The 11461-nt window shown below is 34.2% G+C and overlaps 1 protein-coding gene and 1 pseudogene across 3 annotated transcripts; both read right to left on the bottom strand.

The window, feature by feature from the left end:
• Positions 1-1152: 1152 nt before the first annotated feature.
• LOC118057016 (uncharacterized) lies at positions 1153-3006 on the bottom strand (annotated as a pseudogene).
• A 1378-nt stretch (positions 3007-4384) lies between these two features.
• LOC118057027 (uncharacterized) lies at positions 4385-8742 on the bottom strand. 3 transcript variants are annotated; one of them, XM_035069476.2, is made up of 12 exons: positions 8597-8702; positions 8218-8404; positions 7265-7380; positions 7007-7140; positions 6678-6880; positions 6310-6597; positions 6166-6224; positions 5917-5953; positions 5728-5799; positions 5455-5605; positions 5212-5343; positions 4385-5129 (listed from the first exon to the last, which is right to left on the bottom strand). In XM_035069476.2, the coding sequence occupies exons 3-12, from the start codon at positions 7371-7373 to the stop codon at positions 4719-4721; spliced, it is 1596 nt and encodes a 531-aa protein (XP_034925367.1). In that variant the 5' UTR covers positions 7374-7380; positions 8218-8404; positions 8597-8702; the 3' UTR covers positions 4385-4718. The 3 variants fall into 3 exon arrangements, with proteins under 3 accessions (XP_034925367.1, XP_034925366.1, XP_034925368.1); XM_035069475.2 differs by having other exon boundaries at positions 8218-8742; XM_035069477.2 differs by lacking the exons at positions 8218-8404; positions 8597-8702 and adding an exon at positions 7466-8130.
• Between the last annotated feature and the right edge of the window lie 2719 nt (positions 8743-11461).

The raw sequence follows: 11461 nt of genomic DNA, 5'->3' as shown, positions 1-11461 counted from the left end.
CAGACTTTCCTCTCCCATAGATACTCCTTGAATCCTATATAGTTGCTGCATGGAACCCACGTCAGAATGCTGACTTACATCAGCTGTAATTCCACTTTCCACGTCAGCACAGCCTACTGCTAGAAACTTCCTCCTACCGTCGATTCATTGCGGTTGTTTCCTCTTGATTTCTGCTGCTGCCGCCTTCTGCCGTAGTTTCTCTAGGCTGGTTTCATCAAACTGGTGACAGAGTAGTGGCAGTTGAAATAGTCAGAAGAAGTCGTGAGTTTATTTTTTATAAAATATTTCAGATAACTTTATAAATTAAAAATATTTTTCATATGAACTTTATAAATTTAAACATATTTTTTTTAAGTTTATCAGAAATTTGTACTCGAAAAAAATGCAGTTAAGTTGGTCCATCATGCGGCATTTATGCGTTGATTGAACCACCAATAAATACTTAACCTTTTCTCTTAATTTAATACTGGTAGACATGGCTATGATATTATAATGTTCTCTCTCTCTTTTTAAACATTATGATATTAAAAGGTTACCTTATCGAGGAAACGTTAGCTTGCAGATTGAATGCTGTGAGCTACGGCAGTCCTCGTTTTTTATTTATTTATTTTAGGAGAGTTCCTCGGCAATCCTAGTTTAAAAGGTCTTAATGGTATTGATCATAATTTTCAGATCCAACATGGGATCTTGGGCTTGACCCCATTTGGGATTACAGTTCATTGGCTAAAATTCAAAAAAAAAAAAAAAATAATGTATTTTAAAATTCAATTAAAGCTGAAAATCCAAGATTAAACATGAAAAAAACAAAAATGAATAGAACAGCAACTTTAAGGCCTAATTTGAAAGCCTTCTCGAAGTGAGCTGAGATGGCAAAATGATCCAACAATCAAATAAAAAATTATGATATTTCCTATCAGACTGGTTCTCTTACACAACCAAACCTCTTTTTTAGCTTTGGTCTGTCTATCTAGTCCATAAAATTATATGTTAGACTACCCACATGGTCTAGTTGCAACAAATCCATATCCGATTATTCTAAACCTCCTGCCATCAACTTCTTTATAAACATGGAAAGGAAAGTTGCAAAAGACTAGACACTGGAACTGCAATTCATGCAATAGTTCATCAATCCGAGGTTCGGTTCACTCAGAGTATCGCAACAATTTAGAGCTAGTTTTTGCTTTCATAAGTAGACATCAACATGAACAAAATTGTAGCAATCTAGTATGACTGTTCCAATTCCGAATAAAAACAAAAGAAAAGACATAGATGCCTACATTCAGTTATGGAAGTGTTCTAAAACCAGCTGCAGCATTTCTTTCTCATTTAAAGTTAAAATGCAAGAAATTCATAGCAAGTCATAATCATGTATTTGGCTTAGAAATCAGAGGGGTAAGTGCAAATGTTGAGAAATTAGTTGATTTTGTCTGGGGAAGCATCTCTCTTAATTTACATGGAAGATGTGGCAGACCCAAAAGGCTTTCAAGACCTCCTTGACCCAACACCTTGAAACAGATGTTGAAATAATAAGGTTAGGACAAGTTCAGTGGCTTACTGAAATGTGAAACATAAACCCGACAGTAAATTTGAAGCCTATTTCACTCATCACTAAGCTATCTCAAAGAAGCTGCACACATTTTTAGCATATGTTTCAATGAGAAAAACTTGCGAAAAGTAATCAAGAACCAAGAAAACAAATCTCCTTTGTTCTGCTTAGTTTTGATTGTCTTTGACCGTTTCAAAATATTTCCACTACTCCCTTTGTTTATGGCCCATTGAGAAGAGAAAATCTTTATGCCTCGACAACTATGCATGAACATTACGGGCCAAGGAGTGAGAAGACTCACAGGGAGGATATTGTAGCTAGAGAAATGTAGGGCTGGGCAGCTGATTTTGCAGCACAAATAGCATGGACTCCATTGGATCTTTCCTTCTCTTCTGTGTAAAAATTTTAGTAAACTCTAACCCCTGAAAAGACAGCATTATTGGACTAAATATAAATTTGAACCATGAGGTATGAACATAAAATACCAAGATATAAACTTGAGGTATAAAGATATGAAAATGAGACACGGAGCTATGGACACTAAACATAAAGGCATTTATCTTGGCCCACATATTAGAAAATAACTATCTCAGCCCTTCCAAAACGAGTTGTTTTTTCCAGTAAAGTGCAGTTTGTTACCTTCAGCTATGGTGTTTACTCCAGGAAGGACTTTTCAAGGCCCTGCTTCCAACATCTCAAAAAATGAAGCATGGCGATGAAAATCTTGCTGAGAAGAGGTTATTAGAAAACCAAATTGTAAAAAGAAAGCATAGGAAGTTTGAATGGAATTATTATCACCTGAACCTGAAGCAACACACTTAATGAAAAGGATTACTGCTCCTGATGCCATTCTGGAACCAAACGAAGGGGAATAACAAAAATAGACATATAAAAAGTCAAACAAGAATCCTAAATTGCACCAGAAAGAAATGTGTACCAACTACATAAAAGTAAACAGACATCAACTCTACCGATTATAGTCGCCTACAGCACACCTCCCTTCAATTGTTTTCAGCCCATCTACAAAAAGTACCAAATCACCATAATTGGCCTTTAACTGAATCTAATTTTAAGTACCCCAGAAATGACAAGGATACAACATAGAAGGTGAATGCATTCATAGTAAGGTACAGAAATTATAAGCAGGAAAACAGCCTCTACCTTTTAGTTATGTGAAGAAAGGCTCCTGAACATGAAGTTCAAGGTTTACAGTCTTTAATATCTGATAAGATTCAACACTTATTTATGATCATAAAAATTGAAACAATCAGTTAAGAATTGTGAAGATACCAATAGAAAGCAAAAACTAGCACCGCAAAAAAACATATATTTACCAATTCAGTTCCTTCATTTAGAACCAAATCATTCCATTCTCTTCTCTGTTTGGACTCACTGTCTTCATCCGCCAAGTCCTTTTTCTTACATGCCTTTCCACAGGTTACAGAATCATACAATGCCATCGCTAGGCACTTGTATAGAGGCTATGGAGGAACTTGTCTGAAGCAATCTGCAACAGTTTAACTCACTGACTGAAAAAAGAAAAATTAGCACATAAAGCAAAATCAAATTGTCTTTTAAGTAACATTAATTAAGAAAACAACAATCAAAGCACAATAAAGTCACGAACTTTCTCTCCCTCTCTATTTCCTTTTCATGTATTTTCTTTCTATAAATTCTCCGCAACCAATCAATGGCCAAAGGAATAAATCCCAATACAAGTATATACAACTTTAAAAAAAAAAAAAAAAAAAGGAAAAACAAAACCTACATTAAACCAATTAAAATTATAACTTCAAAAATAGAAATCTGTTTTTCTTTCTCAATCCTTTTCTTATCATTGAATTTCTCAGCAACCATCAATAATATCATCAAAAACCAAAGTCAACAAACTAGCCCAAATGAGTCAAAGCATGCCACTCCCCCAGAAAACCAAACACAAAAAGAGAAAGAAACGGAAACAAACAATCAAAGTAGTTCATTTTCTAATGCAAAAAGTTCAATACTTTCTTACCAGAAGTAGTATGTGAAATGGGGTGGTGATCATTTTGATCTTCTTTGAGCAGTTAAGAAGAGAACTCCCTTGAGGGGCCTAAATTGAACCCCAGGAGTGAACTTTACTAACTCTTCTATACAGTCTTTGAGCTCTACTGGGCATGTTTTGGCGAAGTTGGCTGCTCCTTTTTTGTGCAGACCTTACCTGTTTCAGTATCTCCGTGGTTAACAGGCAGTGCTTGCATTTCCAAGTTGTCTTTTGACGACAAATCGGCGATTATCCGAGCAATGGCAGACGACAGTTTGTTTATTACCAAATGGTTTACGCGCGGTTTCTAAGTTTGAGCGACAAGTCGTCCACGAGTTTTACTTCCAATAAAATGATGGAATGAAATTCAATTATTTATGGGATGGAAAAATGTTTATTTAATTGTGTAAGTAAATGATTTATGTTGCTTGATTACATTTTAGTGGTTAGGGTTGTTATTTTTCAATTATTTTATTAAAACAACAGAGATTTTAATTTTAAAAAATTTAATTTAATTTAATTAATTGAGTTTTTATTAAATTTAATCAAGTCAAATAAATCATTAAAAATCTAATTAAGTTAATTAAATTTATTAAAATCAGTATAAATTAAAACTTGACATGAGCTAAAATTATGATTATAAGTTCATCATACTAAATATAACTTTTTAAATTATCCTATTATTATTATTATTATCTGTATATCTCATTTATATTTATAAAATCTCTTATTTTTAAAAAAAATATATAAGTAAATTTAAGGTGAATGAATAGCAAAAATAACATGACAAAGAAAAGTAAAAGATATAGGGGGGAATCTGAATTAAATTGGAATTTAATATTATTGCATTGACAAATTTGGTTACATTCTATAGTGGGGTTGGTCCCCAAGGTTTGATCTGATACTCAATCAAATGAATGAAAAAATCTGTATGACTTTCCTCCTGAAAATTTTGTGACCATCTCCCTACCGAGACAAAATCAATCTCTGCAGCCCTCTTGATTTCTGACCTCCACTTCTTTATGGTATGTGTATGATCTACCTGTACAGTATCGTATATCATGATTTTTGATCCTGTGTTCTTGGAAGCTGGCTTGCACCATTGATCTTCCAGAATTTAATTTAGTATCCTAGGTATAATGTTACTACATCCTAGACGGGACTAGTATGGTTTGAGCTATCTTTGGTTCCAGTTTCCGGTTCCTTTGCGACAGACGAATGTGGCTTAACAGAACCCTCTAAAGAATGGTGTTCTTGCTCATGCTGAGCCAGCTTTGCCCATATCAGAACCAAGAACACCATGACTAAAGAGAGAAACACCAGCGATGTCCACACCATTCGAATGTGTCTCTTCAATGGTTTGCAATGGTCCAAAAGGATTTCAGAAAACGCGTCCTTCACTGTTTGACATTCTACAAGATTTTCCATCTCAGGATACACATTTAGCAGGCTCTGAATGGATCTTGTGTATGCCTCAACTGTTGTATAATCATTATGCGATATGAATTGTCCGCTGGCACATGTTCCGTTGTCGAAACTGGAACAAGTAAATACCTTTAACACCTATGGAATAGCAATTCAGTTAGCGGACATGAACAGCAAGATCTTAGGCTGCAAAATTTCTCTGATCTTCCCTTTGACATACCTGTGGGATATCGCCGATTCGGATTGCGTTAGAAGGGCACTTATCAGGCTGGAACTGGTATTCAGGTGGTGCTGAGAAGGGATTGCACACTGTATAAGGCAATCCTTGTATGGTCGATAAGTTTGCATTCACCTGTGATGTTTCAGCAGAAGAAGGTATTAGTGTAAATCACATGATAAAATGACTGAGGTTCGATGGGATAGAAACAAAATGCAAATGAAATGTAGCATCCTGCTAATCTACCTGATTGACAAGGCTGTAGATCCCTTGACTGACATCAAATAAGACTGGTTTTGCAGAGAGCAATTGATCGCAGGGAAGGATTGAACTCAAGCTGTTATTGTAAGGGTTCTGTTGAAAGCTTTCGAGAGCTGTGCATGAATCTCTTGAAAAGCTGCAGAACATGTGGATTTTCCCTCAATAAGTACTCAGAAACCTCAGCTCCTCAATCAATTTCTTATGAACTTTTGTTTAGAATAGAGAAATTGAGGTAATGGAAAAAACTTAAAGACTTACTTTTGTAAGAAGAAATACAGCCCAAAAAATATCCAGCATAGAACAGTCAGGATCCAACACACTGCAATTAGTCTGCAAGAGAAACAAATCATAAGAATTTGTATAAGCCAATGTACTTGACAGTCAATTCTCTCTTTTAGGAAGTGTGCTTTCGGCTTCAGCCATGTAAGGATCCTTTATTTCACTTACATGTTAAGTGGTCGCCGTAACCTCAGAGTTCCACAGACTGCAACAGAATGAATTCAAACTTTAAATGAGAAATATATTCAACATGATCATAATAATGAATGAATGTTCAGATGCTGAATCATAATAAATTTCCGGATTTTGGAGTGTTTTTTCTTTTCCATTCTGATTTCACGAGGCTCAAAAGTTGTATTAGTCAACTAAATTGAAAAGGCAGCAGGACTAATGAGTTGGACACATAGGGAGAAATACCTGAAAGAGCAATTAGCGCAGCCAGGTTCAGCGAAATTGTCGCTGTGGTTACTATATACCTGTAGCAAGTATCATACACTATCTTTTAGAGAAGCTCAAATGGACATGGATACACATGATTTGCGATCGGAGAGACAAACTTACACAATCTTGAGACCCTTATCGATCAACCGCCTATTCTTCCTAGCTTGTCTTTGTATATCAGCAGCCTCAGCATCAAGTTGCTCTGATGTGGAGGTAAGGAAGCTAGACGCCTGAACCGCAGTGCTTTGATTAGATGCTCCTAGACTCTCTTTCATGTCCTTCATTGCTCCTGTTGTGTTGTACATGGTTTTCGTTGCATTGTTTGCCGTGTCAATGATGATGTCGACAACAGTTTTTGCTCGCGAATGGAACTTCGCATTCCCTCCAAGAACAAGCCCAGATGCAGTTCTGCAGATAGTTTTCTATTTGTTAGACTTGCATCAGTTAATATTATTTGGATTTTGGAATGCAAAAGTGGAGTGACTTACATTGCTAAGATGGTGAAAAATATAGCCAGGAGAATAGGCCAGAGGCAACATTGCTTATGGCAAGGTGATCTTTTCTTCAGCTTTTCATTCCTTCTATTCTTACAACAAAAGACAGTTGCTAGCAGAAAGCCTCCATATGCTATGCCACCAAGAAGCCAGATTACGCCAATGACATATCCATGAACTCCTGTGAACATGGTTGACTGCAAAAAATACAACATGAGATTACATTAATAAATGCTAAAATTATGATGGCATCACTGATTTCCTCCATGAGCATCATGATTTCACATAATTATGAATTTAAAGAGAGATTAATAGGGAATTACACTCCAATAATGTTTGTTTTTTATATCATATCCTCCTCTATATTTCTTGAAATCCTTTAGTGGATCCACCCTCACAGTATCATCTGGCTGCATCACAGTCTGTGATACATTGTTTACAGCAAGCACATTTGTACCTGATAAAACCAGAACAACACCAAGAAATCATTAGCTTAAGGGCCAAGTACTTTTCTCCATCTAAGGAAATGGGCCAGTTTGGATTTCCGGATTGAAGAGCAACTTCAATCTTCGAAAGCTTACCAGGCTCAGAAGAATTTGATGAGAAGGTTTGTCCTGCAATGAGATTTGAGCCTAAAATGACCAAGAAAATCAAGGAAACAACCAAGAGGGTGGCATGTGTGGAGCCCATCTCTAACCTGTCAACCAAGCAGTAGAAAAGTAAACAAATGCTCATAAAATTGGATTGACCATAATTGATGCATCCATGATTTTCCAACTAACCCAATGCTAATGCTAATGCTACTTTTTGAACCGCACCAGGAAATGGACTGACCTAACCCATCAAACTAATTTGACAGAAAAACTAAAACCCATCAAACAAGTTCTTAATACTTTAACCAGAACCTGACTAACAAGAGAGAAGAAGGAGATGGGAGGCTTAACTTTAATTTGCATGGATCATTTTAGCATTACTTGTTAAGCTATAAGGAAGCTGGAGATTAAACTAATAATCTCCCTAGAGACAAAAAGAAAAGATTAAACAAAAAAAGTGCAATTTACTTTAAGTGTGAATGGAGAAAGATGTTTTCTGCTTCATAAATAGTTGCACAACTTTTGCAAAAGCAACTTGTTTTATTTAGCACAAACTCCTTTGCAAGTAAAGAACATTTTGTAACCTCCCACATCTGAATATGGGACCTCTTCGAAGTTACAAGATCACCAATTTGCTTTCTCAAGAATCTAAGAAAGTTTAATCAAAGATTATGTTTCCATGCATTTTCCCTAAATTTAATATATAAAAGGTACTATCTCAACTCAGAAAAGACAAATATAAAAAGAGTTTCTCAATTATTATCTCGAAACAGAAAAGACATCATCGATCTCGAAACAGAAGAGAAGGATACAAAAAGAGGTGCAGAAGGGATAGTCTCTCCTTCCTTTTTAATGACTGGGGCAAGCAGATGCCACCAAAATTTTGGGAACAAGAAAGGATACACACTGCAAACTAGATCATAGCAATTCAGTTAACTTACCAAAACAAAAGGACAGCCCTCCTTCAACAGCTAGATATCTTCAATCTGTACTTCAATAACTCAACAAAAATCTTGCAAAAGTTTTCAAATATTCTCCAAAATCCTCCAGCAGAAACTTCTCATATATGATCAAAAGCTTCAAGTATGCAATATATATCCAGCTTCAACCCCAGCTGCTTACAACGACCTGAATCAAGGAAAGACAGGAGCTAGCTTGTTCCATTCAAATCTTCCAGGAGCTGCCTTCTTATATTGATTATTAGAAGAAAAAATCTCTATCTAGAAGCTGAGACTCTTCCTATGCAACATGTCTTTTTACAGTCCACGAAATCCTAAAGAAGGGAAGAAGAAAACAGTATCCTCTAGTAAGGAACCTCACCTGAAAACACACCTCTAGAATTTCAAATTCCTTAACCAAGTTCTCCTCGTAACTTTCAAAGCAGCAAAATATCTCTTAACAACAATATCAACCCACATGTCAAACACTTAAATAAGCAACCAAGACCTCGTCAAATACTCACATGTTTGAGTGGAGGAAGTTTGGTTATTTTTCAACTTAATCCACTCATTAAATTGCACCAACTCCTTCCAAGCTTTTTTTTTTGTCAACCTTATTCGGTCCTGTACACACCCAAACGGTGCTATTTGTAGATGGGACTGCATGACAATGGAGGTGGCTACATAATGAGAATGTGGTTAAGGATTTCTTATGGTCCTTGTATTTTTTGTGCTAGTCAAATTGAGTCCTTTTTTTTTCATATCACAACAAATCAACCCTTTTACTTGCAAATAATGATGATGTGATTCCTTTTATCAAGCTCTTACACTGACTAAAGATTATACGTGATTGAAAAATGTTGAGGATAATTTGATGGGAGCTGTCAAATACTCTTTAATTTGAAGCAGAAGGGCTTGTTTGATAAATATAAAGTAGAGGGGTTAATTCGATCAAATGTGAAATGTGAAGGAAACATGTCTCTCTCTCAGGAAGTCAAAAAAAGACCAAACTCTTGCATTGTGGTCAAGTTAAGAACCCATTTTGGCTCTTTGGTCGTGACCATAGTCACCATTTGATTTGTACCTTGTTTATTTTATGTAAGGTGTGGATGAATCTAACTAAAACTATATTAAAAGACAAGCAGCATCCATGTTGTCTTTGCTCAATAAATGAGAAAGGAACCCTAATTTTTTTTTTTTCTACTTTATTTGTCGACGAAGGAGAGGTCAAAAAGATACAACGAATAAAAGAAAGGATTTATAAGTATGTATGGTAAAAAGGAAAAAAGATACTATAATTATATTTTTTTTCTTGGCTTGAATTGACCACAAAGAATTCAAGAAAATGGGCAAACTCTAGAGCCACTCTTCTGATATGGGTTTAGACCACCCATATATTTTTTGTAAAATTTAATTTGGGAAAGGTTCTTGGTCATGAGTTTTAAAGTAAAAAAATTCAAAATCAAAATAACACAAATTAAAAAAAAAAAATTAACGAGTTAGGGACGAAATTGTGACCAAATTAACTAGGTCAGTTGATCAATCTAGTTTTTAATTAGGATTAATTATGTTTTTTTTTATTATTTGTTTTTTAACCCGAATTGATCTTAATTCCGAGTTAATCAAATTTCAGGTCAATCAGGTCCTGAATTGATATGATAAGCCAGTCCAGATTTTTAAAATCGTCGAACCACCCCACTCTACTCAAATTCATATGGTATTAAAGTGCCTAATAGATACAAAAGTTGTAGTATAAGATTGTCCTAGTTTGTTACTTTACGTTAATGATGACATCCACCGTTTCTTAATGGAAACTGTTAGCTATTTTTGTATTGATTGCATCTATGCTAAGGAATGTTAGTAAAAGAGGAGACGTAGTCTCTCTTTATTGTTATGTTAATATTAATAGTATTATTGGATTAGTTTTTATGTTTTAAGATTAGATCTTTTATTAAATAAATTTTAGATAAATCATTCAGAATCATAATAATATATTTATGTGAATTTTTTTATATATCCTATGGTAATGATTTCAAAATAAAATAATAATATAAAAGCTAAATTTTTTTCAATCTTATTAAATTTTATGCTGCTATACAAGTTTATATGAAATTTAGTCTAGGCTAGGTTTCAATGAAAATAAAGTAAAAACTAACTCTATCAAAACTCAAGTAACTCGAACGATTTCACTTATATGTTGATTAGCTCGGTTAAAATTTAATTTAATTTAAAAAAATTAAAACATATCTTTATAACTTTTTTAGAAAAAAAAAAAAAAAAGCAAACAAACAAAGAAACTAAGTTTTGATGTTATTCGAATAACTTTATGCATATCAACATTTTAATATATTAAGAGTAAAAGGGACAAAAGATTGAGCTAATAATACTTTTGAAAAACAATTGTAGACACCAATGGAGGATATGCATGTACACGATTTGGAAAGGTAGAGTTGGTAAGGGGACTCTTACTTCTTAAGTAACTTCAAGTGTCTTTATATATATATATATATATATATATATAGAGGAGAGAGAGAGAGGAGGAGAGAGGGAGAACCTAGAGGTGGTGTACGCTATGAAATATATTAAAAAGAACTAAAATCTCTTGGAAAGTATTGTAGCTGTAGATTTATTCTTTCTAGTGTTTTTACTTTTATACTTAAAAAACTTATTAAAAAAAAAACACAATCTAATAGCATTGAAGTTTTTTTTTTTTTTTTGCATAGTTTATTGTTATCACCAAATAGAACGAATAAGTATATTTTTTATTTTAATTATACATTAAAATAATTCAAATATCCTTGAAAGCAAAACAAATTAAATTTGGTGTCAATGCATATTTTTTACATTTTCACAGTGATTTTTTTTTCTATTATAATTTCAGACGAGGAGAACTTTAGTATTTACATAAATATAAAAAAAAAATAAACAATTAAAATACACATTGAAACTAAAAAAATACCTTTAAAATAAAAAAAAAATTAAGCAAAATGTCAAGGGGTGTTTTCGACTTTTCACAATAGTTTTTTTATAATTACAAAATCAGCGCAAGGTAATTTCATATTTGGCTAAACAAAAAATGGTGGGCATGCGTGGGAGGTATCAACGCCCTTCGAGTGGCGCTTGTAACACCTCTCAATGTCCAAAAATACCCTTATGTCATGTTATTGAAAGCGTCACCATGTCCTCTTCCTATTAGTATGGGACGTGTCTTTGTTGGTGATCTGATTTAGAGTTAATGAGCCTTTCT

This window comes from Populus alba, chromosome 17 (genome assembly GCF_005239225.2).
Source record: "Populus alba chromosome 17, ASM523922v2, whole genome shotgun sequence".
Lineage (NCBI taxonomy): Eukaryota > Viridiplantae > Streptophyta > Magnoliopsida > Malpighiales > Salicaceae > Populus > Populus alba.
This window is presented reverse-complemented; position numbering and strand designations above follow the sequence as displayed.

Coding starts and splice junctions, on each gene's coding strand:
- LOC118057027 (XM_035069475.2), bottom strand. CDS start 7,373: ATGGGCTCCACACATGCCACCCTCTTGGTTGTTTCCTTGATTTTCTTG. Junction 6,598..6,677: donor TTTTTCACCATCTTAGCAAT/GTAAGTCACTCC, acceptor AACTATCTGCAG/AACTGCATCTGGGCTTGTTC. Junction 6,225..6,309: donor GATAAGGGTCTCAAGATTGT/GTAAGTTTGTCT, acceptor TACTTGCTACAG/GTATATAGTAACCACAGCGA.